This window comes from Pelecanus crispus, chromosome 10, assembly GCF_030463565.1.
Source record: "Pelecanus crispus isolate bPelCri1 chromosome 10, bPelCri1.pri, whole genome shotgun sequence".
NCBI lineage: Eukaryota > Metazoa > Chordata > Aves > Pelecaniformes > Pelecanidae > Pelecanus > Pelecanus crispus.
In genome coordinates this window covers 40,764,948-40,792,404 of record NC_134652.1, presented here as the reverse complement: position 1 = coordinate 40,792,404, position 27,457 = coordinate 40,764,948, and the positions used below count along the sequence as shown (strand labels likewise).

Sequence of the window (27,457 nt, the reverse complement as noted above, 5' to 3'; positions counted from 1 at the left end):
GCTCCTGAGTGCTTCCAGTCTAGATGGGTGAGAAGACTGTTAGTGGAGGTCGGCATGCAAGGATGGTAGAAGGCAGTGGGAGTATTGGGGAAAAAAAAAATTCATCAGCTGACTTAAGTAACAAAAATACCATTTTCTGAAATGTAATCAGGAATTAAGCATTTGAAGGTAGCAGTGATGTAACAGTATTAGGAGAGAGTTCAGTGTCTGTTCTGGCTCATGCCCTACTTGAGCTGCATTGACTTGCTGCATTTGCTATCTTCGGATCTTTGTTAATGTTATTCTTGTCTTTTCATCAGTCTGGGCTACAAGCGCTTAAAAAGCATCAGTGAGAGCCATGGGGACAGTTTCAGCAAGATTTGAGGGAAAGATAAAAGTTTTAGACATAATTAAGTTCCTTCAAGCTATGCACAAGGCTGTGTGGGGAAAAAAAAAAAAAAAAAGACTAAATACTGTTGTCCTGAATGAGCAAAAGGCAGGTAGAGCTCAGGAGCTGCATGTGGGGTTTGACATCAGGAGCTGTATTTGCACCATCTCTCAAACTCCTAACTCCCTCTATAAACATGTGGAGGTGGATGCTGGTCTCTTCTCCCAAGTAGTTACCAGTAGGACGAGAGGAGATGGCCTCAGGCTGTGCCAGGGGAGGTTTAGGTTGGATATTAGGAAAAATTTCTTCACCGCAGGGGTAGTCAAGCATTGGAACAGGCTGCCCAGAGAGGTGGTGGAGTCCCCATCCCTGGAAGTGTTCAAAAAACACGCAGACGTGGCACTTTGGGACGTGGTTTAGTGGGCATGGTGGTGTTGCGTTGATGGTTGGACTGATGATCTTAGAGGTCCTTTCCAATCTTAATGATTCCTAGTTTTTACCTTCATTAAAAACAATCCAGCCACCAAGGCAGGAAACATGAAATTGCTACTCTCCCCTTAATTGGTTTAGTGTGGACTTGGTAGTGTTAGGTTAATGGTTGGAGTGGATGATCTTAAAGGTCTTTTCCAACCTAAACAATTCTATGATTCTATGATTTTGCGAGTGCAATACACTCACTCGATATTTAAGGTACAGAGATACAAACAGTGCTGAAAAAACTTAATTTTTTTTTTTTTCCCTAAAGCATAAGCACTCTAGTCCAAAAATAAATCACTACGGTTATCAGGTTATCACATGGCCTGTGTTGTGCAGGGCATCAGGTAAAGTTGTGTGCTATGGATGTAAGTATCTGAGTTATCTCAGTGGGTTTTCCTCTTAAAGGAGCATGTGCCAGGAAACATGAGGCAGAAGATGTTGCTAAATGAGATTGCAGCATGTGTGAAAAGAATGGTTTCAGTACCCACAGTTGGCCTTAAGGACGCTCTGAGCTGCCCGAGTTGTGTTCATGATACTTGGGATGAAGTAGAGCAGCTACTGTGCTTTTCTAAAACAGAAAATGCTAAAGTACTCCCGACTTCAAAGGGGATGTGCTAGTTCTAAGGGTTTGTACTTTCTGGTGTTTCAACTGCAGATATTTTCAGACCCTGGAGGCGTGCAAAGAGCGGGAGTACGAATTCGCTAGTAAATTGTTCCTTCGGGGAAAATGCAAGAGGGTGGCTCTGCAGGGCCATTTGCGTTAGCCTGTGCCACCAGAATTAGCTTAGCGGAAACACAAATTACTTCATCGTGAGCAGGTTTGGTCTGAGAGGTGATTACGTTCCTGCTCCTCCAGTGCCTGTCGCGGCAGTCACCGCTCGCCTTCCCACACTGACGCTGTGTAACTGCTTGTATAAAGAGCATCGATCGGATCGATGAACGTATGCAGATTAGAAACATTGCAGGGACGAACAGGCATGAGGGCAGAAATGGTAAGAAGAAAAGTTCAGATGTAAGCGTTGTGCAGAGCATTTGAACTTAGCTAATGCCTGAAGTAGAGCTAGAACAGGTCCCTTCTAGAATGACATTGTGAAGTTGGAAATGAGTAGTGGGGAAGTCAGGCCTTAAACTTGTCTGTGCTAAAAATTAAAATTATTTTGGAAAACGTAAGAGTTTGGAGAGTGCGGTTTTTCCCTCCTCCACACTTCTGTCTGCAAGGTCAATGCGTGGTTGCTTTCAGACTATGTGAGTTTATAATGCGGTCAGAGATGGAGGGTAGAAGATCTGGCTGTTTTGGGAGAGGGGTGGTTTTTCAACTAATCTTGCATTGCCAGATGATCTGAGCTTATAAACTGACTGACATAAAAGAAGCTAAGAGTCATCTTAAGATTTCTGCATACTGTGATAATGCCAGTAGTGACAATTTCAGGCCGCTGGGGTATTTGGGAAGTTGTTCACCTTGTTATTTTGCCCAGGCTGCAGGCACTGAGTCTTTCATTCAGTGTTACAGAATGGGAGAAATGGGATTTGTCTTGGGGAGTTACGAGTAGCCACCGAGTCTGTGGTGCCCCAAATACCCATGGGTTTCCTTAGGCCAGAAAGGTGGATATGTGCTGCCTGATCGCTGTTTGCTTCTGCTTTATAAATACCTTCTCAAATGGAAAACAGACTTTTGTTTTTTAAACTGCTACTCCGATGATTTTGATGATATACTTGGCTTGTTCTCTGTGTGCAGAGCAAACTCATCTTGTAACCCTATCTCATCGTTGGTTTAAGAATCATTTGAGAGTCTCTGCTCTGAGATGATGATCAGCTGCGATAGTTCCCAGAGGAAAATCACCCAGGTCAGATATGATTAGTCTGTAAAAACCACTTTCTCTAATCAGAGAAAGTAGGTTAGAAAAAGAACACTGACCTCAGTGAATCTGTACAATCTCATAATCATTTACACATAAGCACTGGCTTGCACTTAACTCTCTACTCAGACTTATTTTCAGAGATGAGCAAGAAAGTATTTCTTTTATGAAGCATGTCATCTTTCTACAAAAATGCAAATTTCTGATATAGCAGTGTAAGTGCTCTCATGTGGTTGCCACTTTGCTTTTATTATCCTGAGGGTAATAAAGGATTAAGATTTTTTTCTTTCTTTGCTGAGTGCAGTTGCATGAGGATGTACAAATAACCCCAGTTTGTACTGGCTGCTTGCCCCATTTAGTGGGAAATTGTTTTTTATTTCACTCCTGAAAAAAAAAAATGCAAACATATTAGTTAATAGTTTAGATTGTGTTTGCTGTCTGGTACACTCTTTTTTTAAAAAAAAAAAAAAGTAAATTAAAAAATCCTTAGGCTCCGCTTGAAAATAACCACAAATAGCAGGGAAAAAAAAATCATTACAAGTGAAATTAAATTGGGTTTTCTTCCAATTTTTTTTTCCCCCCTGGGTGGTTAGAGCAAAGCATTTCCCTCTTTTCCCTGTTGCCTTTAAGAGAAGTGAGCAAAACAGTGGAAACAAGTTTGTGTGCTACTGAGTTGCATTGGTTTCATCTGGGAGGCTGGTGGTGGTGGGTAATCTGCCTTTTGCCTTCCAGTTGTACATGTTGGCTGCAGCTTTGCACGGCTGCTTGTGTATTTTCCAGAAAGTCGGTGGGTATCACGATAGAGGAGCTTGTCTGCTTCATAGGAATGACCTCCCTCCACTTCCTGAGCATACAGAGCGGAGTGTGAAATCTCCGCTCCCTGACTTCTTGGGCAGGGGCGACGGCAGTACCATTGGGGTGCTGAAAACAGAATTGGTTTGGGAAGTTTTTGCTTCAGTTCTCTACTCTTTGAGTGCTTGTGAGATTGTTTGAGGCCTTGGTTGAGGAGAGTATTTTCTCAGTTAACTTTAAATGTCTGTATATTCTGTGCCTTTCAGCTTGAGAATTTCTTACCTGATTTTTCCTTCTGCTTTTATAGGTATTTTATTGTGCTCCCTGAGAAAGACAATAGCTGACTGAGAAATCTGTCATTTAGAACAGCTAAACATGTGGTAAATAATAATTATCACTAGAAAGACTCATTAATATTAAACCTATTAAAGTACTTAATTCCATCTTTTTTATTTTGTTATAATTTTGCTGTCCTGTTTTCCCCTTTTCTATTAGTACTTTCTTCCTGTGATTCAGATATTTAAACTAGTTACGCATTGATGGTTGGAGTATGCAGCCGTAATGCAATAGTATTTCACATCAGTAATTTAAATCCACTCTGTTTGTTTAGACATCTCTCATTTCTGTATACAGCACAAACTATGCAGGGCACAGAGAATATTGAGCAAGAAGATGAGAGCGCTGAGAGGGGACAGAGGATGGCAAAAACCATTATCCACCTAAATCTTTGCGTAAATTTGCCTGAAGGTCGAAGACTTCCTTGGCCCATGAAGAGCTTTTGTGTATGTTCTCTTTACAGAAAAACTCCTGAACTGGCCTTAAGAATTATATGCTGTTCTTACTCTGACTTAAATTTATGAAACCAAAATAACCTGGTTTAGTTTATCTGTGTATCTTAATTTCTACCTCATTTCCTGTTGCGGAGGTATGACCCCTGTTCAAGGGCTCTCTTAAAAGAACAATTAAATAACTCCATGATCAAAAATGGAAAATAAGCTACGCAGTGGATTAGTGCATTACCTGTTCACCTTGGGCGAGCTGAAAGAATTCTGCCTAAGATCACCAGTTAATTTGGAGGTCCTGCCCCAGATCCTGGTTACGCAGAGCACTTAACTTCACACGTCGCGGCATAAACGGCCATCGTGCTGAAGGTCAAAAATGAAAGCAAAAAGATAAAACATGGTAAAACAGCAGGCAGTAAAGTTTCTATCACTAACCTCTTGCTCGCAGTAGAATTAGTCTCGAGAAGTAACAGTACTTTCAGTTGTACAGGGGACAAATTTTATTTAGAACCGTTAAATAAATGCCTCCTCTGGGACTGTTTTGCCTTTACCTCAAATGTGGCTTCTCAGTGCTGGATCACTTTGTCTCTTTTAAACAGTTTCTTTTCATTAGAGAATGAAATGTCACATACAGACATGTGACTCAAGCCATCCCTACGTATGGACACATACTAAATTATGTGTTAAAGACGTGGTTGGGTATTTGCAGCTTGGCATACGCTCATGGTTTACGGGTCTTAAACATGCACCTTGCTATAAAGCCACAGAACAATTTAGAGGAAATCTTTGTAAAAGTTTTCTCCAAACCACACTTAAGGTTTTATTTCTGTGGCTATTTGCAACCCTTTGCCTTCAGTCCCATCAGCATATTAATTTCCAACTACAAAGTAAACATTATTAGCAGAAAACAAAACTAGGTTATGTTTGCATTTCTCAGTAAATAACGCTACATACTCAAGTAAAAATATAATGGATATGAAATGAAACGTCTGAAGGAAGATACTGCAAAAGTGTTTTGACCTACTCTACATTAGTGTTACACTTTGTTAGCTCAGGTTTAGGAATATCTCCATCACAATCCTGTCCACCCCTGACGCCCAGAAACTCATTACTGCTTTTCCTATTGCAACTAACGGCCGAGCTGTACGGCTGAGCCCTAGAAGGATGAGGAGGCTGTGCAGCTGCCATCTATGTTCTGGCAGCCCGGCGTTTTTCACTGGTGTGCCGCTCCGGAGAGTAACTGTGCTGTTGCCTCAGCACTGTGATACAACATAAATGTGTACTGAATGTGGCTCTGGAGCCTTGCACTCGCTTGACTGGAACGCTCGTTTCGAGGACAGCTGTCGGCAGGCGAAGCGGCGTGACTCACGGTTTCTGCGGGATTCACATTAGGTCAGTACGAGTCAGATCAACTGTGCTGAACATTTAATTTCTTGACAAATGTAGGGCTACTGGAAGGGTTGGTAATCGCTTTATCTGTTCAGGGCAAGGCCCCTAAAAGCGTTGCTGCGGAAAGGTTGCAGGTCAAATGTTGAAGTCTCATTTTCTCCAAGTGTAAAGTGAGTCTGAACAGAGCTTATATAGTGACCAAGAACGTGTCTTTGTGAGCCGTAGGGCCATCGTGGGAAATCTCCTTTTCCTTCCAAGAAAACCACTTCTTGCTGCTGTAGAATATGCGCCTATTTTCTAAAACTTTCAGTACATTAAATATTAATGTAATGAAGCCAATACTGCTGGATGCAAAAGGTTTCTTAAGAAAGTAAAATAAATCTTGGTTTGTACTTCTTTCTGTATAGTTTAGACCATGTTTCTCAAATCTTGTTAAGTATGAAGCTCTATCGGTCTGGGACAGCTGGAGATGGAATGTGTATAACCATATAGTATGGCAGCTGTTAAACTTTAATTCTGTTTAATTCTGGGTTTGATTCCTGGGTTTGCCCCCAAAACATTATTCAAATCACTTATCTTTTCAAGCATTCAGTATTTGTAAGTTTAATTAACCTTATTAATCTATGTACTTGTGTAGTCAATTAATTTCCTTTTTCATGTCGTCACAGTAAAAACTGGCCTTGTTCCAAATCCTGTTGTTAAATACTGAGGACCTTGTATTTTGCATAAAGCCTTTATTTATCTTTTTGTGTGCATTACTTTTGAAGTTCAGTAGAGAAGGTTATTACAGCACTTTTCTTAACTATGCCACTTAGTTTGATAGCCGCTCTTTGTGAGGTTAATGAACGCAGGCAGTTGTGTATAAAAGCTATAGGACGGGTGATTAAAGAAGTGGAGTTCGAGAGGGTTTGAAGCTCTGAACCCTAAAAGGGGTGCAGAAAGTCTGTTTTCTATGCTGAGTTTTTGGTGTGTTAACTCTGACCATTGCAAGTTAATACATTGGTATGTTAAGACAGCATATGGAGGGAGTGCAAAACACGTTCCAAAAGCGCAGTCTTCGTAGAGTGACTTTTTCAGAATTTCAAAAGAAAACATAGAGTGAGATTTGTTCTCCAAAAATAACACATGAATATTAATTTGTGTTTTAAACTTCTAAGAGGAGATGATTTCTGGTTTGTGGTTTTTGTTTTTCTTTTTAAAGGTATTTCAAGTGTTTATCCTGTGTATGTCTCAAAATACTACAGGAGGATGAATTAAGAAGATTTGCTCATCCTAGTCCAACAGCGATCAGTTTGCATTGTTGGAGGGAAGCATCTATGACAAAGAAATTCAAAGAAAATAATTTAGATCAAGTTAAATATTTCTGTGTTGGAAATTTGCTTTGGATGGCTGTGCTACGTGTGAAAGAAGCAGAGCACTGATTACTTGAGGAGAAAAGTAACTTAACTAACATGCTTTTCAGTTGATAAATAGTGCGTACAACCTGTTCCATGTTAAAAATGGTTGGTCTTCCATAAAGTAGCTCAGTCCCCAACAGCAGTAATAGCTTGCACTCCTAACAAAGAAGGTAAACCCCGCTTCCGTTAATACACCTGAATTACTTACCTGTTAGCATTTCAATGACTTTATTCTGTGTTTAAGCTACTGTGGGAGTAGTTTTTGGTTTTGAGCAAGTTTTTGACTTTTCATATGAAATTTCACTGACCTTGTGCGCATTGAGATTATCCTTTAGAGCAGCTAGATGCCTGAATTTTTCACATGCTCCCCTTGGTGTTTAATGTTGTATGCAAATGTGATTACCTTGAATATTACAGCTTTGGGTTTTATTATTCATCTCCCTTCTTGTTCTAGTTGCAAGGTTTAGTTTCTACTCTTCCAATTCTCTAGCTATCCTTGGGCAAAGGTGGTTTGAAAGCTGTAGGCAGTGCTCTGAGAGGCTGTGACCTGCTGAAGGTTGAGCCTGATGCTATATTAATTAATAGATTACATTATATCCTAATGTAGCAGAGACTTGAATGAGTTCCTCCACCTGTCTGCACTGCTGTCAACTTCGAGAGTGTCACAGGGATGAGAAGAGGGTGTCTGGCAGGCAGACATTTAGCCCGCTGTGTTGCCTGGCCCTGGCTGAGATAATGTCTGTTGATCCTGCCGTTGGCTTCACAGTCATCGCTAAGGTTTTTCGTGTCATCATGTGGTACCCTTAAATCCTGGACTTGCAATCCTACGTGCAGTGCTGCCCACTGGCATGACCTTTTGTTTGTTTGTGTCAAGAAAGCCAAAGCAGATAGGCCAGCTGAGACCTTTCAAAAAGCTACATGTCTATTCTTTTTATTTTTCATTCTCACTTTAGGAGCCCTGCAGGGAATCATTTCTGAGGCTGGGATTTCTTGTTGTTTTGTACATCCCAGGGGGGCTCTGCTGCTGTACCTGCTGGTGCCATTTCCCACCTCGAACTGCTCGGCTGCAGCTGGGAGCAGCAGGAGCCCGTTGTGCTATCGTTCCCTGTCATTTCCACTCCACTGCTGTTGGTACTGGGCAGCTGGGTGCTCAGGCAGCGCTGCTGCTGCCTGCTGCGGCTGTGGCCTCCTAGAAGTTCAAGTACTGCTCGTAGAGCTTTATGTCACCCCATGCGCTGTTTGAGGTAATATATAGTCATAGAAAATTAAGAGCCAACTGAGAAACCAGTGTGTGTATCAGCAAACTAACCCCTGCAGGAAGAAGAAATTCACCTTACAAAGTCCAGAAGTACTGGCGTAGTTTGGTGGTACTTTGGTGACTCAACCCTAAACGTAACAGAATGCTGGTCATCTTTTTGTTTCCTGAGTACGGTGATAATTAAGATGCAATTTTAATCGTAGTAATACAGGTCAAATGATAGGCACTGTGAGCAATTTGCTGTGTGATTATATGTAGTGTGTAGAATAACTTGTGTTATTCTATACATGTGTAAAGGAAGAAGAGAGGTGAACGGGCTTACCGAGGGCATGGGGCTGTCACTGGGTGTGACTGAAGAGTGGATACGTATTTCTGACTGTGTTATGGCAGGGGTCTGATTTGAAATCTCCGCTTGCTAGTTATTTGCTCTATGGCATGGCAGTCAGGGTCATTGGTACTTGACACTTGGCTAAAAGCAAACAAATATGATTACTGAGCTGTATTTTCTGGCCCTGTGTGTAAATGTTTGATTTAGCATGGCACGCTACAGAAGTGGAATAAACCCGTTGCCTTTCCCATGGGCAAGATAAGAACCCCCTAATTTCATTGGTAACGAACTCAACATTCATCATTATAATTTGGGTCTAAAATATTAGACCTTAGATTTTTCTCATGCTGAGAATCAAAACTGCGCAATTATATAGAAGAAATGCTGCATGCGAGAGTAACCACAGTCCCAGTAGGGAAACGGCGTAGGGGCAACGAAGTGCAGAAGTACGTGCTCAGTTGCATTTATCGCACAGCTCAGCTCTGAGATGGCCCCCACAAGCACGGCCTTTCAGGTAGGTGGTGTCACGTTGCCACGTGAAATGGGCCTTGCGCGTTGGCGATATGCGTGGTGGTGCCTCCTGCATGTGTATCCGTATGGGAACAGCTGCCATTTCCCTTCCGCTCGGCTTCCTTTACGATACGTGCACACGTGAGTAATGCCAACATTGTTCTCCAGTTCCACGCAACGAGGGCTTGTAATGCAAGACCTGGATATTAGAATTTCTGGCAGTAACAAGGCTGTCACTTTGAAGAGCATAGAGAAAGATGGGGACTTTCAGTAATTAAATACAGAATTAAATATTAAATAAATAAATTTTTAGATTTGCAATGCAGTAAGTGTTTCCCTACCCCCCCTTTTATAGGAAGTGTTCTAAATTCCAATCCACAGAGAGTAAATTTGGTCTTAATTAGTTTTCTTAATTCGTATCTTAAAATAATTTGCTTGCAATCTTAGGTAAGCAGTTTTTCTCTGCTTCATGATGTTTTTCCACTTGTTATCTTTCATTTAAATTGTATCCTGGTTGTACAGAAATTAGAAATTACGGCATATGTTACAGGTGTTCAAGTTTTCCCTTATCTCTGCTTCCTCTACCCCTACCGAATTGCCTTATAAAAAACTATTAAACTACAACACTGAACCGTGCGTGCTGACATTCTGGTTTTGAATTGCAGCTCACTGCTGTAGATGCGGACGAGGGACCCAATGGACAGATAGTATATGAAATTTTGGCTGGGGATCAGGGAGACTTCATCATCAATGACCGAACAGGCCTTATCACCATTGCTCCAGGAGTTGTGCTGTCAGTGGGGCGATCCTATGCTCTCACTGTCAAAGCATCTGATAGTGCTCCTCCTGCGCAGAGAAGGTAAATCATCTTATAATGAAACTAATTTTTAATCAGTGCTTAGCAGTGCGTAAGAAGTCTGGCACACCCTTATGTCCATAACGCCATACTGGATGGAATACGATTCAATGTGTTCTGCTTGGTGTAAGGATCACATTTTGGAAACGTGTCATATTAGAAGTCTTTCACTTTTTGTTTCTTACCTATATTTTCCTTACAGTACACAGTTTTTGTTATTTCATTTGCTTGTAATGGTTTATTATTTAAAAGTTCACATGTTGTGCTGTCATTGTGCATGCCCATTTGTTACGAGAAATTGAAGTGAAGGGATGTAACGAAGAAAGCAAGTGAGAAGGGAGGTGCTTTTGGTTCAGAATGCAGCTTGCTGTGATGCAGAAAGGATCAGGAATAGTCTGGTTGCTGAGCTGGAGACCTTCTTGCCAGGTACAGGGTGTGCAAGGTCATCCAGACTTGGCATGCTGTGGACATACCTGACAGGCTATCCCAATGGTGAGCAGCGCTCCCGCTAGGATCTAAATTCTCACCGGCAGAATTATTTCTGTTCTCCACCGGCTGATGGAGAAGAGCGGTCTTGCAAATTCGGTATGGATAGAATAGGACGCTCCCAAAAAAGAGATCGAGTTCTGCTTTCATGAAGGTGTAGGGGGGGTGCACAAGGTGCATGGGCTAGGTGTAGGGGGGCTCTCATATTCTGGGCCTGGTATTGATGATGGGACACCCTCATTGTCCAAAGAGGATGATAGAGACGAACAGTAGTTTCCAGCATTTAAATCTGCCACAACCTTTTCTCTTTCCCTCAAATGGGGAATGTAAGAAGGAAAGATAACACAAAAGTGGAATTTCAGTCGCTGGCTTTTCTTCAGGACCTGCTGCTTCTATCACGTCTCCAAGAAAGCAGCTCATACTGTTCTGCGCATACTTTATAATTACATTTTACAATCACTGAAGTATTCAGATTGTTAGATTGTTCATAAAACTAATATCTGGTAACACAGTCTTCCGGTTGAATTTTCTTCTCCTTTCCTTCTGTTGCTTGCTTTCTTGCTAAGCCCTCTCTTAGGGTAGCTGATAGTAGGCTGTTAGTAGTGCTGAGGAGAAGATTGTGGACTATTATGCACTTACTGTTGTGTAGTACTAGCATAGTATTAAAGCGGAGGAGAAAAATCAATAATGCCACTTCAGAGAGCTTCAGAATCCAGCCGCGTGGCCCCAACAACAGTAGCCCCTACAATACAGCTTTGATTGCTATCAGCTCCTTTTGTGTTTGAGAAATCTTTATATTGTCTAAAAATATATACTTCTGATGATGTATGTTGGGAGCATGTGCTTCCTCCTCTGAAAATGTCTTTATTGCAATAATCTTCAAAAGTGGAAAAGCTCTCCTTTCTTGTCGTTTCTGCTTGTCTCCCCTTTTATGGAATTGCAGCATGTAATTTGCTTCATAGCTTTTAATGTGCGCTCAAAAAACCACTCCATCCTAGGCAGTATTCCCTTAGCTGGGGTGGGTGGCCCCGGGGCCAGCCTGGCCTTGACCTGAGGTGTATTTGAGGCCCAGAGCTGTTTTTTCTGTGTCTGTGAAGGTTAAAAAAAAAATCAGGGGGAGGGCCACTGGAGCTTCAGTGAGGTGCCATGGAGAAAGGAAGTGGACAACTCTTACTGCCTGGTAAAGGGACATTTGGAGAAAGATTTCACTGCCTTCCTGATGTTCTTTCTGTAAGGCTGGAAAATGAGAAATGAGCTGGTGGTGCTTGAAGCAGCCTCCTATCATTTTATGCAGAGAAGAGCTGGGGGAAGCTCATGTGAGCTACAGCTCCGAGGTCTTTAAAACTGTCTTTTTGCACCTCCTTCCTTCTGGCTGTGAGGCGGTTAGTACCTCGCAGTTGGGGTTGCGTGGACTTCTTGGTCCTTCTAATGCAAAGTTGTCATGTTGTGTTAGGTGGTTCACGGTGCCTTGGTGGAGGCAGTAACCAGTATTTGAGACTTCTAGGAATGGGCTAGGTCTAGCCAGCCATTACATATCTGTGCAGGCAGGAAGCTGTCTGCCCTGTAAAATAAAGAAATAAAGGATTTTGATGTCATTTTAAATATTAAGTGCTTTTTCTCAAATCTGGGTTCTGCTGTAGGACGTGCCAGGCTAACTGTAGTCATGTGTAAACTGGCTGGGTTTCAGTTATCCCCTTGCTTATGCACAAAGCAAGACCAAACTACTAAACCCAGCTCAGGAACTGTAGCTCTGTAGCCTTTGTGAGCACAAATTTAAATTGAAATGCATTCTGCGTAGCTTTTTTGTGTAGGATGACGCGTTAAATTCTTGGCGGGTGTCTGTGCATAAGACGGTATTTTGCTGAGTATTATTAAAGTTTCTGTCTGTAGCAAGAATCACTCATGTAAGTTACTGAGGTATATTGAGGTACACTTATGTACTTTAAGTATATTTAAGTTTTTACAAAGTGTAAAAGTTTAAAGATGACGTTTAGCCCTTTAGAACTGAACTTACAGTTAGGCGTATATTGATTAGCAGTTTCTATTATTGAAAAAAATGAGAAGAGCATTCGTAAAATCAAACTATTTCATTTCACACCTTCAGCCTTTTCAGCATTGGCCTCAGATTCCTGCACAGTGGAAGCATTCCACTTGGTGATAACAACGATTTGCCAGAACAAATCCACTCTAGAAAGAACTTGATCATGAGATTATTGAAATACATAGCGGAAAAGTACACTTTCTCTTTGACTTGCATATGCAGAGATTGTTTGGCCAAAGATATGTTGGTCCACATATATACAACTATATTTATTACACATTTTGTAATAGAGTTGTATGTGGAAAACACACAGAGTTGAAGCAGAGACAGGGATGCGATCTCAGTGAGTTGTTGACCATGCTTTCCTTGCATTGGCATTTAGCTGGAGAAGCGCCAAAGCCGTATTTTCATGCGTGTGTGAGTTTGTGAGCACTACTCAGTTCCTGAGCTCTGTTCTGGGTGTATTCACCTGTCCCTGCAGTGTTAGCACACCAGCTGCAGTTATTGCAAGGCTCAGCTCTGTCTCCTTTCCTCTCCCATGCCAAAGTAGATTTTGCCAGCCACTTAAATGGGCTGTATACAACACACATAAAATGAATGGGTTAAAATTGCAAAGCGCTCATTAAAAATGGATTGGAAATGAAAAAAAGTAGCTATTGAATATTACAGTGCTTTGAGTTTGCAGACTACTAGTGCTTTACTTTTGTGATCTTACCTTAAAGATTCAAAGAAAATTTGCTCACTATTGTGGTGAACAGATTTTTTTATTATTATTATTTTATTTTTTAAAGCTTGATAAACAATAAATCAGCTTGGCTATTATTAAGATTTAGCAGGATCAGGGAAAAAATTATACAGAACAATATATTTTTATTAAATACTCAGCAGTGGAAGAAAAATGCATACTAAACCGCAACTATCTGGATGTGTATATCATACACAGACAGCAGCCTCGGTGCTCAAGTGATATTTTGTCCGCTAATTCATCGTGTCTGTTGTTGAGCATTTGGTGATGGTATTTTACTCCAACAATGTAAGTGTGGAACATCAATTCAGAAAGATTAGTGGGATATGAGGGAGTATTTTAAAACAGACCAGAAGACAGGAAACTGACTGTAGTTTATAAGGAGGCAATCTGCGCTGAATGATTGACTCCAGTCGTAATTGTCCATCTCCCCCTGATTGCGCTGGTTTTGTTTATCTCCATTGAGTCAGTAATCTGCAAATTCATCTCCTTTAAATGTCCAAGGATATGACAGATGGGAAGGCCCTGTCATTCACTGATGCGTTTCACTGCAAGTTTTGCACTTGTTTAAAATTTGATTAAATCAACTAAGGACCTGGCTATTCTATTCAAAGCAGTAAGATCCTCATCTCCTGTATTTGTAGATGGATGCGAATCCAGCACTTGCTCCGGAGAGACACGGCTGTGGCAAGGCAGCATCCACAGCATCGCTGTCCTTGGGAAGCTCGGGATTGCCCTGGACTAGCTGGTAGCCAGCGTTCTGGGGCACGGATGGATGTTTGCTAGGCTGTCGTGACATAGAATCATAGAATCATAGAATCGTTTAGGTTGGAAAAGACCTTTAAGATCATCCAGTCCAACCATTAACCTACACTACCAAGTCTACTCTAAGCCAATCAAGGCTAGACTAGACTAAACCATGTCCCGAAGTGCCACGTCTACCCGTTTTTTGAACACTTCCAGGGATGGGGACTCCACCACCTCTCTGGGCAGCCTGTTCCAATTCTTGACCACCCTTTCATGGTTAGCATGGTTGAACATTTTTAGGCTCATTAGAGTCAACATGTATATATTGTTAGTATATAGGTGGTGGGTTGACCTTAGCCTGCTGCTAGATACCCTCCCAGCTGCTCTCTCACTCCCCCTCCTCAACAGGATGGGGGAAAAAATAAAGTGAGAAAGCTTGTGGGCTGAGATAAAGACAGGGAGGTCACTTACCAATTACCGTCACAGGCAAAACAGACTCAACTTGGGGAAAATTAATTTAACTTCCTGCCTATTAAAATGGGTTTAGATGGTGCGAAATGAAGACCAAAAGTAAAACAACAACTTCCACCAACTCCCCTTTTTTCCCAGGCTCAGCTTCACTCCTTTATTCCCAACTCCTCTACCTGTGAGCGGCGCAGGGCTGGGGAACGGGGGTTGCGGTCAGTCCGTAACAGCCCCGCTCTGCTGTTCCTTCCTCCCCACGCCTTTCCCTGCCCCACCGAGGTTGCAGGGGAGTCTCTGCTCTGAGCCTGGAGCTCCTCCTCCTCTCCTCCTTGGTGCTCTCAGGGCTGTTCCTCACACTTTTTTCCCCCTCTTTTTTCTCCTGTTTAGTGTTTTTCCCCTTTCTTAAATCCGTCTCCCTGAGGCACCGCCGTTGGGGCTGAGGGGCTCTCGGCTGGAACCCGCCGTGCCCACCCTGGGTCAGCACCAGCCTCTCCTCACACAGCCCCCTCGGCTGCCAGCCTCTGGGCACGGGCACCCCGTGCAATACAACTGGAGAGCCCACCTGTCTCCTGTTCGGAGCAGGCAGCAGCGAAGCAGCTCCAAGCTGGCCAAAATGTGTGGCTGAGCTGTGAAAGGTGGGGTGCACCGGGCTGGGTTTAATCCCTTCCTCGTGGGGTGCGGGCTGCGTGTGTGGAGGTGCTCCTAGGGACGGAGCTCCTTCTGCAGCAGTTACCTACAGGTGGGACTTGTCTTTCCAGATGGAGGCGTTCATGGTTCGTTATCTCGGAACGTGGTCGGAGCCGCTGCCTGATGCAGCCCCTAAAACGTAGCTGTCTGTTCAAGGTGTTGCAGCGATGGTCTGCCCAGCTCCGATCGGTGGCGTGGAGTTATCAAACCTGGAGTTATCAAACCGTGGAGTTATCAAAAGGGCAGTGGGAAGCATCTGTAACACAGCCGTGACTGTCAACGTAGTCAGAATCCTGTGCAGCTAATTAAAACTATTGATCAGTGACATGTTTTGGTATTTAATGAACTCTGTCCGTTAACACAGAAGCTGTTTTTACTAAAATGTATCTGGCAATTTCTGGTAGGAGTCTTTAAAAATTCTCGGAGTTTGCCAGCCCTGCAAGAAGCTCATTGTGGGTGTGCATTTTTTCTTCTCCCCCCTCTCCCCACCCCAAAATTTGGGATGTCTCCCTTTGTCCTGAAGCAGTTTCATTCCTTCAGCTTGAGATTTACCAGCTTTGTCAAAGGGCTCATGGGGAGGAAATCTGCACCTGCAGTCTCCTCAGGACTTTGTTCTAGGGCAGAGGTACAGATTTAACATTCAGGAGAAGGCAGCAGACGGGATAACTGAGCAAAGACGCAAGAGAAAGGTCGCTTCATGCCAAATTTTAAATCTGTTTCAGCTTCAGGGAAACTCTTGGCCACCTTTCTAATTTTGGAGCAGTGGAATAGCAAATACATGTACAGCAGGGTCTGTGGTGGGTGTCAGTGTTTCCAGAAGAGCTTTCAACTTGCAAACGGGAACGCTTTTTGCTGGGTATTTGGGTTAGTCGGAGGGTTTGCCAGGTTTCCTCGGTGGGTCCTGCAGCCTCCTGTATTGCCGTGGCTCACTAGACTGAAGCGGGCTTGGGTTTTTCTGTGTGAACCACAGTATTGATGCAGCCTATTATAGAGTTGTGTACACCAGTCTTCTTCCAGCATTATTTTCTCCATGAACATTTTCTATTTTCTCTCTTGCAAAGAAAGGTATCAAACCGAATGACAGCAGGGACGCTCCAGGGGTGGATATTGTGCTTGGCAGCAGCAGTTACCATCTCAGAATTTGTCATCCTCTTCTAGAGGCCACAGTGTCACTAGGGGATTATGAGTTGTCTTTTTACGCGGTGTGTGCACTGATATCTTGTTTTGTTTTTCAAAGAACACTTGGGCTCCTTGGAAAGAAATTATTTAGCTTTTCTTCTCTTAATGTGCCATCCTGCTTTATTTTTGATGCAGAATGAAAAATATGTCCTGAAGCTTTTAAAGGAGCAAAGGGAGGTGGTTAGAGCTAGAGAACACACAGTGTGTAAAAGCGACAGGGTTGGTTGCCCTGTGTTTGTTGGTTTATTGATTTTGACTGGCTTTGACGACTTTTTTTTTCTCTCCCCTTGCATTGCAGGAGCTCTATTACTACTGTTTACATTGAGGTCCTTCCGCCCAACAACCAGAGCCCTCCCCGCTTTCCCCAGCTGATGTACAGCCTTGAAGTCAGCGAGGCCATGAGAATCGGAGCCGTTTTGTTAAACCTGCAGGTACAGATGCTTCCCTGTAAGCCTTTACCACATTCCTTCTGTTTGTGTCCATGCCATGCAGAATGCAGTCCTCGCATACAGGGGGAAAGGACAATTTGTAGGGGTTGAAAATTATTTAATTGTAATAAATAGCCCCTTTTACATGGACCATGTAGGAAAAGAGCTTACTCGGATATTTCTGTAACTTTGTTTTTGTGCTAAACGTGCTAAAAGGTACTGTAGGCTGCATATGGGACTGAAGTATATGAGAAAAAAACTTCATGAATGGCTCGAAACCTGAGAGGCCTGTGATTTCTTAATGTTAAAATCTCTATATATACATAAATCTCTATATATACATTTGCCAGCAGGAGCTTAGGACCTTCTGCACCTCATTCACATGGCATTTCAGCAAGATTTTTGGCACTCAGCCCTGTTTAGCCTGGCGTTTTTGAAAAGCATCTGAAGATATTTACTCCCCTTGGTGCATGTAACAACTGCTGCTAAGAGGCTAACAAAAAGCAGAGGTCCCTGTGCTAACTGACTGCCCGATACAGCTCTGCAAGCGGAAGCAGTGAAAGCCCTTTGCTCCAGTGTCGCTTATAAATAACGCTGCACTGACACACTTTGCAAAGCCAGGTTGCTTCTCTGTGTGCTGCTGCGCGGTTAATATATCAGCTTTCTCCTAGCTTATTTACTGCTCCGTGAGTTTGTGCTGCATTGTGTTCTGTCCACATGTCTTGAAAGCCAGCTGTGCAAAATAGATAAATTACAACTCTTTAGATGGGTTTTTGGGGGATCAGGAACTTAATACGATTATGAAATAATTATGGCCTCAAGTCTAAAGCAATAAACTCAGTACAGCATGAACTCTTGAGCGTGGCTCTCTCTCTCCTGTAAACATGATAGCATTATTCAGACTTCACATAAAGCCGTTCAAAGGAAGAAGACTGGAGATACCTGAGCTAAACAGAAACCACAGAGAGCAATAGCCTTATCTGCTTTAAGTCAGTGTTGCTCTATTGAAGTCTGTTGAACTCAGTGGAATTAGGTCAGTTCCTATCAGCTGAAGTGTGTGGCTCTGTGTGTTTGGCACATTCAGTAAATGCACGGGGAAAAAAAATAATCTTAAACCAAAGTGTGTGAAATAAAGGAACTCTAATTGAGTCACTGATGCAGGTGAGTGGGTACGTTTCTATTAAAATCATTTGCTGATGAAAGATTAAGATGATTATGGATGGTTAAGCTGATGTAGTCACCTGCACTGAGGGAGGATGATGCATTCAGCTCAGCGCTGAAAATTAACTGCTGGCACATCTTTAACGCCTGCAGTGAGTTCAGAATTGATGAGCCATGCTGTTCAGGAGCTTTCTCCTCACCGGTAGGGAGATGCTTGGTTTTGGAAACCCCGAAGAGTAACAGGAGCCAGGAGCGTGCTGAGAAACGGAAACATTTGTGTTTACCCGACAGGTGCTGGAATATACGGCTGAAGGTCTGGGTCATCCTTGGGGGCAGAAAAACTATTAGCAGGTTTTAGTATAAGGATTTTACACAATTTAAATGTGGTTAGAAAGCAAACCTTATTCTTGGAATAATCTGTCTGCTGTAATGTTTCACTAACCCCCAAACGATTCACCTAGATTTTGTTTTCCTTTTCAAATGATCCTTGGTAATGTATACTGAGTAAATCTGGGAGAGGGAGCCTGTGCCAGGCAGGGCAGGGGAGATGCAAAATGGTCGTGCCAGCAACTCTCCCCCTAGGCAGGGTGCTGGTGAGCACTTCGGTGATACAGAATGATCGTAGAATCATTTAGGTTGGAAAAGGCCTTTAAGATCGAGTCCAACCGTTAGCCTAGCGCTGCCAAGTCCACCACTAAACCACGTCCCTGAGTGCCACATCCACACGTCTTTTAAATAGCTCCAGGGATGGGGACTCCACCACTTCCCCGGGCAGCCTGGTCCAGTGCTTGACAACCCTTGAATTCCATGAAGAAATTTTTCCTAATATCCAGTGTGTAAACCTCCCCTGGCGCAACTTGAGCCCATTTCCTCTCGTCCTATCGCTTGTTACTTGGGAGAAGAGACCAACACCCACCTCACTACAGCCTCCTTTCAGGCAGCTGTAGAGAGCGATAAAGTCTCCCCTCAGCCTCCTCTTCTCCAGGCTGAACACCCCCAGCTCCCTCAGCCGCTCCTCATAGGACTTGTTCTCTAGAGTAAGACTTGTGCTCTGGAGATGGCTGTTCTCCTGCTACACGCCCAAGATCCCCAGAAATGACTAGTTACTGTGTTTGGGAAAGAGTGAAATGCATCAGTTAGTTTTAAGAGCTTTGGAAACGCATAGAAAATGTTGTTTTCTACTTATTGTTACTGCAATGTAGATGTATCTTATATTACCAGCATGCTATGCGTGACTTGAATTCAGCTAGACAATTTATGAAAAATACTTGTTAAATCACAAATAAGTTTGGCTTCATCTCTAGGGGATTAGTCAAAGACTGTAACTCCTGTAGGGCTGGTGGTCCTGGGCCTGAAATGAAGATGCGTTGTCTTTATAATGCTAGGTCAGCTGCCTCATTCTGCATTAATACGCCCATCTGTATTAAAGGACTTCTATTGTGTGGAGTATATTTCTGTCTTCATCTTTTTTTATTCCTTGTGTAAAATCAGCCAGGACATTTTAAACATTCATAAACTGAGTATTAAGCTTATAAAATCCTGTGCTGTCTTTTCCAGGCAAACAACAAAAAAAAAAAGTTACCAATTAGTCATCTTGGGGGTTTTTGTGGAATTTTTAACAATAGCTTAAGGTATTGCCTGTGTTCTGTAGGTAATAGGGAATATTACCAGACCTCAAATATTTAACAAGTGTTCTGATGTGTAAATTTTCACACTTTTTCTTTCACAAGTAGTCTTATCAATACATTGGGTGCTCTAGACTTAAGGTATGTGTGGTTGGTGCAGTAGCATTAAGAGGTTATGCTTTTATGACTCTCTCTTAATAATCTTTTGTTAGTGTTGCATACAGCATGAGGATTACAACAACTGGGGAAGAGTGAGCAAGTTATTCTAAATATTCCAGAGTTAGCAAATCTGAAGATCTGCAAAACAGCAGTGGCAACAGCAGTGCAAATGCAGCTGGTTTAAATTTGCCTATTAGACTTTAAAATACAAGTTCTAAAAATAAAATTTACTTTCTCCTTTTACATTAAAATTTTTCATGCAGATGATAGAAGGTTATATTTTTTCTTATACTATTATTTATTTTATAATGTACCCAGTTGATTGTGACTGGTGTTTTAATTAACAACATTTGAGATTAAGTAATGCAATATTAAATGATCTCCACAGTATTAATTTGTAAATAAACCTCAGAGTTTATTGCATGCCTGGGAGGCATTTCTTGCTTCATGTTCTGCCAGCCTTTATTAATTAAAATATGCAAATAGTGTAATTTTTCTGGGAGCCTGCAAAACAAATAGGCCCGTTATCACAGTCCAGTTATGTGCTGAACAGGGAAGCAACATGAAATCATTGTGTACAATTTATGAAGTCACTGTATACAACTGATGTGGAAAACTAGGTATAGATTGCTCTTTTCTCATGTGCAAGTCTTCAGTGTTTTTCTTACGTACATAATAACTTGCTGTTCCTTGGTTTTAAAGAAACAGCAGAAAAAGTCTACAACTTTTTTTTAAAACAATGATAAACTCTTTCCCCTGGTTTTTTTAAGTATGTTGATTGAAAGGTACATTTTCTTTGGACATAAGGAGAAAATGGAATGAACCAGAACCAGTCTTTTATTTTCTGTCTTTTTGAAAGTCTCCTGACTTGTTACGAATGAATGTAGACCATAAACAAACCTCTGAGATACCCTTAAATATGAAGTGAGGACAGGATCCCCTGCAGGTAAGGTAAAAAGAGTACAAAGGACCACTAAAGGTAGAAGCGGCAATGTGATTCTGGTGATTTAGTATCTGTGACAGTCCTCAGAGATGCCAGCTAGTCAGATTTTCGGCATCCAGTGTTTGTACAGTTTCATATTCTTGGCTAACAATTTTTCACTTGTCTTTACTGACCATTGATATCTTCAGTATAAGAACATCTGAATCCCACTTGCACCATCTAATGTGCTGGCACTTCCTGTCACTCGGTGCCATCCATGGATTTTATAAACAAATTTTCTGTTCTGTCACTGATGTTGTTAATGAAAATATTGATCGGTATTGGAAGAAATATAAACGCCTTTGCAGAATTCAGTCAATACTAAATGCTATCCATTGCTTTCTGACCTTAATTTTTATGATCAGATTTGTTCTTGCTTAATCCCATCTTCCATTTGGAGACCATGTTGTCTAAACTTGTTTGTGAAAATGTCACATAAGGCAGCGTGAAAAGCCTTCCTATGGCTAAGATGCGTTATTACATCCGCAGCTTTTTCCCTATTTACAAGACCTGTTGTCCCGTTGTAAGAGAAGATTAGATTGCTTCGACATACTTTGTTCTTGAGAAATTTAGCTTTGTGTTATCCATCTCCGTATTGTCATCGCAGGTACTTACCAATAATTTGATTGTTTGTGGTTTTCTGGGAATTGAGCTCTGCCTGTCTGGTCTGTGATTTCCTGGCTCATTCCTCTGTGAAAGATGTACCTTGTGTTTGCCCTTCAGCACGTTTGTCCTCTGTGAGTTTTCAAAGAAAACTGCTAATGGCTTTGAGATTGCTTCAGCCCATGTTTTTATACACTAGGATGAATTTCATCAGGCTTTAATTTCAGCAGATGATTTAAAGATGATCTATTTATGTATGTATTCTCTGCCTTATTCTTTCCCTATTCGCATCTGAGATTTTACCCCTTTGTTGCCACGGTTAATTTTGCTAGTTGCTTGACTGCAGCTGAAACACCAGAAGGGTTGGCTCTTTGACCTTCTCAGCGTCATCCTTTCTGCTTTTATACTGTGGCGAGGTACCACGCTCCTCAAGTTTCCTCTGTAATTTAAACATTTCTTCATTATCCTTTGTATTCTTTTCTGTTTCTATTACGGTTTTGCCTCAACTTTTTCTGCCTTTGTCCCCATACAGTTGTGCTTGCTTTTTCTTTATGCTGGTCCCCTTCATCTGATTTAGCCACTATTTTCTGTATGCTTCCTTTGGTTAAGGCAAGTTGGTATCTTACTAGATTCCCTGTTATGCCTGCACACTGGAATAGTTTGTGCTTCTGTTCTTAATATTGGGGAGGTGGTTGCTTCTTTCTTGTTTTCTTTTTTTTTTTTGTCTGAAGAACTGCTTTTTAGGTGGTCAGCCCAAGGATACACAGTTCTTGAGTGTGGTCTACAGGAAATGCTTATGGAAAATAGATAAGAAAAAGGATGGCTGTTGAAACACAAGAATACTCTCTCCTTATCTTCTTTTTAATTTTGACCTGTCTCCTATGAAATCCTGTCTGCCCTTCTTTGAACTTGTTGGTTGGCCTTCTTGCAATTCTCATAGCAGTGTTTTCATTGTTTTTCCTGCGATAACAAGCTAAATCACTTTAGATTTTAAATGCTAAATAGTTGTAACTGTGAGATGTTCAGTAGATGGTATTTTTTCCCTGAAAAGCACCTGACAGTCTTTTTGGGGAAAAGGTGTGTGTTCACTTGACAAAAAAAGTTAACAATTACATAGCTGTTTTTGGAAATAGATTAGCCGAAGCTTAATTTCAAAAGTAGTTTAGTCAACTTCTGAGAAGCTGTTTTGTCATCTAGTAGGCGGAATATACTTGTTTTGGTGCTGTTAATAGTCTGTCTTGAAGGTCTTGTCCTGATCTTCATCTCCCCAAAAGCAAATTGTGGTGGAGGGCGAGTGCTGCAATGCCTACACTGCTCAATGGAGCATCAGCAAAAAGATTGGGATTCTGGTAAACTAACAGAAAGAAGAATCTGGATAAGAGGTGGAAATGAAGAATAGGAACAAAGGAGACAAAACGTTCAGTCTAATCAGTCTCTAGCTGCATGAAAATAAAAGTAAATCAATAAAGCCTGAATTTCATACTGGTGATGCTGTGCATTTATGTGTAGCAGTAATTTGAAGGTCTGTATTCAGGATATTGTTGTTTCTCTGTAGAATAAGAATTCTGATGTGCTACAGCCTTAAGTAGCCCATCTGTAATTACCACTGTTGCCTTAGAAATAGAGAGGTTAGCGTCATTCCTGTGGATAACTTTAATAGAACTTCAGGGGTTAATTTTCCAGTTTATAAATTGAAGGAAAGAAAAGAAAGCTTTGTAACTGACTTCATTTTATCCTCTTTTTTTCCTAAAGGCTTTTGATAGAGAGGGTGACCCTATAAGATACCTCATTCAGAATGGAGATCCTCAACAAGTTTTTAATCTCTCTCAAAGGTAAGTGGAAAACCCTTAGAAAATAGACTTGTAACTTTTCAGTCAAGTGAATATGTGGGCTGAGAGCAAAAGAAAAGTCCTATAATCAGACATATTCAGCTGTTCCTTAGATTGGCTTTTAGACATTAATGAAAGCTCGGTGAACGATACTGCGCTCTGGAATTTCTCACAGGGAGCTATTTATTTATTTTAAACACTCTAGTAGGTAAAACTCGCTGAGGTGGAAACATTCTATTTAAAAGAGTGACCACGGATTAATTAAAAACCTTATACTTGTCAGCTCTTGAATAATGATAGGGACAATTTTTGCTTTTGTTTCCTGCCTTCGAGCATTTTAGTCTGTAGTGGAAGGTCTTTCGAGTATTGTTTTAAAATCTCTTTTCCTTAAATAGAATACCAACTTAAATAGAGTTAGGAAGAGAAGGTATGGTACGAAATTATAAGCACCAGGTAGGTCTCTGCCAGTCCCACCACTCCCTTCTTTATTTTACCCAAGCAGCTGTTATTTCCACTCCAAAGTATATTTTTAATTTGCCAGATGAAGGGAGGGTGGTGAGCTGACTTCCCATGGTAGATGATGGGACAAAAGTGACCTGGGACTTACTTGTTCATGGTGTGGGTATAATTGCAAAAAATTACTCTAATTCGGTGTGAGGGAGAGACTGTACTGAAACAGGTCTGTATATTCTGAGTAAGCTCTAGGTTACGCGCTGTGATAAATCTCTCGTATATGGAAAATCAAATCACTTATGAAACAATATGAAAAAAGCCTTGAAGATCCCAAGAGATGCTGATGGGGCTATCCACCAAGATTGATGGGCCCTCTGATAATAGAGACTTGTCAGGCAAGGAAAAGGACGGCTTAGAAAGGGGAGACTGTTTCCTTGAGGTGGCAAGAGCAGGAGTTGGGCTGCTGATTTTATTCATTGCTTAGGGCTGGAGTTTTCAGTGCAGATCAGGGAAGGTGCGCTTTGTTCATCAGCTCGGGGGGGAGCGCTAGGAGTTGTAGCTGCAGCACAGCACAGATTTGTGGGGGTTTCTGCACAAGCGATGCTAGCAATCCTCCCCTTATAGCGAATCTCAGTCTGACCTACTCTGTGACCTTTAGAACTTGAATAATGAGGAATCATACAATTGTTTAGGTTGGAAAAGACCTTTAAGATCATCCAGTCCAACCATTAACCTACACTACCAAGTCCACACTAAACCAATCAAGGGTAGACTAGACTAAACCATGTCCCAAAGTGCCACCTCTGCCCGTTTTTTGAACGCTTCCAGGGATGGGGACTCCCCCACCTCTCTGTGCAGCCTGTTCCAGTGCTTGACCACTCTTTCCATGAAGAAATTTTTCCTAATATCCAATCTAAACCTCGCCTGACACCACTTGAGTCCATTTCTTCTCATCCTATCACTTGTTACTTGGGAGAAGAGACCAGCACCCACCTCACTACACCCTCCTTTCAGGTAGTTGTAGAGAGCGATAAGGTCTCCCCTCAGCCTCCTCTTCTCCAGGCTGAACACCCCCAGCTCCCTCACCCGCTCCCCACCAGCCCTGTGCTCCAGACCCTTCCCCAGCTCCGTTGCCCTTCTCTGGACACGCTCCAGCACCCCAATGTCTTTCTTGTATTGAGGGGCCCAAAACTGGATGCAGTATTCCAGGTGCGGCCTCACCAGCGCTGAGTACAGGGACACAATCACCTCCCTGCTCCTGCTGGCCACACTATTCCTGACACAAGCCAGGATGCTGTTGGCCTTCTTGGCCACCTGGGCACACTGCTGGCTCATGTTCAGCCGCTGTCGACCAACACCCCCAGGAGCGTGCCTGGCTACATGAGAGATGCTCCAAAGGGGGGTTACTCAGGGGGTAGCTGTTTTGTGTAGTTCATGCTTATCACAGCACTGTTCACATCACACCATAAACATCCTGATAGCTCTCCGTACCAGAGAGGCTTAAAAAACGTGTGCAAATTCCGGCAACTTCTGGCCTGACAAACCCGTGGCATTGAAGGTATTCTAGAAGTCAGATCCCAGGCGGCTCCTGTATTGTCCAGCTTTGGATGTGTGGAGTGGTGATAGCCAGATGTCAAGCTGTTAAAGGCGGCATGTTGAATTCACAGCTGTGGATTCAGTCTGAAAACAAGTAAGAAATCTCTGGTGTGCTCTCTGAAGGCTGCAGGCGCAGCACCCCGCTGCGCGTCCGCGGGCAGCGTTGCAGCCGTTGCAGGTGTCACCTCCCAGGGCCTGTCCGGCGTGGCGTGGAGCCCTCCTCCATCCCAGCCCGCCGCCGGGGCCCGTCACGGGCAGCTGACACCCCCCGATACACACACCCCAGCCTCGCACCCCCCGGCCTGTGCTGAGCGTCACGGCACGCTGAGGGTTTCGGCACAAACTCAGGCCTGTGTTTGGCTTTTTGATCTGCTGCCTCTTGGTAAGAAGGAGAACTCTTTGAAGTGTTTTCTCCTTCCTGCTCTCCTTGCATTTGTTTTCTTGGAAATTGTTTGTGCAAAGTTTTCTTCAGGCTTTTGCACGTTTTTTTCTAGATGCTGACATGGCTTGATAGGAGATTAAAGTAGGATTAATATTAAACAAAGCATGCAGTTAATGTGAGTGGCATCTTAAGGCTACAGGAATTTATCTCAATGTTGCATAAATACATTTTTAGATACTTTAAGGCCAAGGTAGAGACGACGAACGTGATTCTTTCTCTTTCTTTTTCTCATCTGGATTATTTTCTTGCATCCTGGAGCACATCAGTTAATCCCTGTGTAATTCCCTAACTGGCGGCATGAGTACTGAATATTACCAGTTTTTACATCTACCTACTAGATCTATTTTACCCTCAATCTGAGGATTGTGAGATGGTTTTGTTCTTTCTTCTTTGCCAACACAACCTGAGCATGATCTGTAGTCATTTGGTACCTCCTTATGTTCCCCAGGGAAAGTGATGATTAAAAAGCTGGGGTATTAAGTGAATGCGAGTACATCTGAACCCTTGAGTAAAACACGGGAGTTTTTATAAATTAGTCTGTCTCTTGAATGGTGTTCATCTGTTGAAATGGAGACGGCACCTTGCAATTGTTCAAGCGGTAGGAAGGAGGAGATAAAAAAAGGCGGTAGGATAGTGCAAAAGTATTGGAGAAATTTAAATGGATACATGCAGCTAAAGGTCAGTGTTAGTAAAGCAGTATTTGTTGTCAATATTTTATTCTTAGCTCTACTTGGATTTTTCTTTTTGTGAATTAATACTTTACCACATAAGTGGTTTATGTTTTATTCACTGTTCTTTTCCTAAAAAATTCTTCTGTTCATATTTTATTGCAGCATCTTGAACAAATGCTGAAAAATATATATCATCTATTATGATAGCTATTTGATTTGCAGAAACATCTGGAAATCAGAGAATTGTTAAAATACAGAGCATGGTTTAGCATTTCGTGTCAGTTAATTATACATCTGACTTTCCTGCAGCCCTCAAAGGAAGTGAATGCCTTTCTCAGAAGCATCGCTACTGTTTCCATGTCTGCTATTTATAAATTATAAAAAGTTTAGTTTAAAAAGTTAAACGGTCTTTAGTAATATAACAAGAATATTAATAGAGCTCAGCTGAACATTCCTTAGCAGGAGACAATACACAAGACTGGAAGCAAAAATGAGATACGCGGTGTTCTTAATTTGTCACACACAAATTGCAGGATAGGTTGCTGGAAATCCCACCCCTGGTCCACTCATGGCCTTCTTGTGGGCCATGTATGTGTGCAAAGCTAAGAATTTACTGTTAGTCTAATTAAAGTCTTAATAGTCTAATCAAACGATTGTTAGTAGTCCAGTTATGACACTAATGCAAATGACTGAAATGGTGTATATATGTAAATAAAAATGTGTATAAGGTAATTAATGTGGATATATAGTTTTAGCATTTATATATGTATAATCACATATGTGTATATATACTCATATTTTAATGATATATAGCTATATATATTTATAGCTGCCTCTTATTAGAGCTATATATAACTACATATATTTATATTACTATATATATGAAAAGCAAATGGAAATATATACACAAACTTTCTAAGGTCTGTCCCTTGCTTTGGTGTTATGCTTTACCCTTCCACTTTCCCTTTGGGCCCTCAGAGCAGTAATTTCCTCTGGAGCAGGGGTCTATGCAGAGTCTTCAGCACCTGAAGTCCTGCCTTGGGAGGAGGAGTATGATGCTGATGGTTTCATTCTCACTCTAGGATCCATTTCGAGTCATTTTTCTGTTTGTTGGCACACTCTGTACCATGCTTTTCCCCTCCATCT

At 42.0% G+C, this 27,457-nt stretch overlaps 1 protein-coding gene across 3 annotated transcripts in view; it reads left to right on the top strand.

Annotated features, from left to right (window-relative positions):
* PCDH15 (protocadherin related 15) overlaps positions 1-27,457 on the top strand; it is a 400,140-nt gene that overhangs the window by 206,554 nt on the left and 166,129 nt on the right. For all 3 annotated transcript variants that reach the window (XM_075717276.1, XM_075717274.1, XM_075717275.1), the window contains exons 13-15: positions 9,822-10,015; positions 16,661-16,793; positions 23,073-23,152. In XM_075717276.1, the coding sequence (XP_075573391.1) occupies positions 9,822-10,015; positions 16,661-16,793; positions 23,073-23,152 (407 nt within the window). The remainder of the gene's footprint in view (positions 1-9,821; positions 10,016-16,660; positions 16,794-23,072; positions 23,153-27,457) is intronic.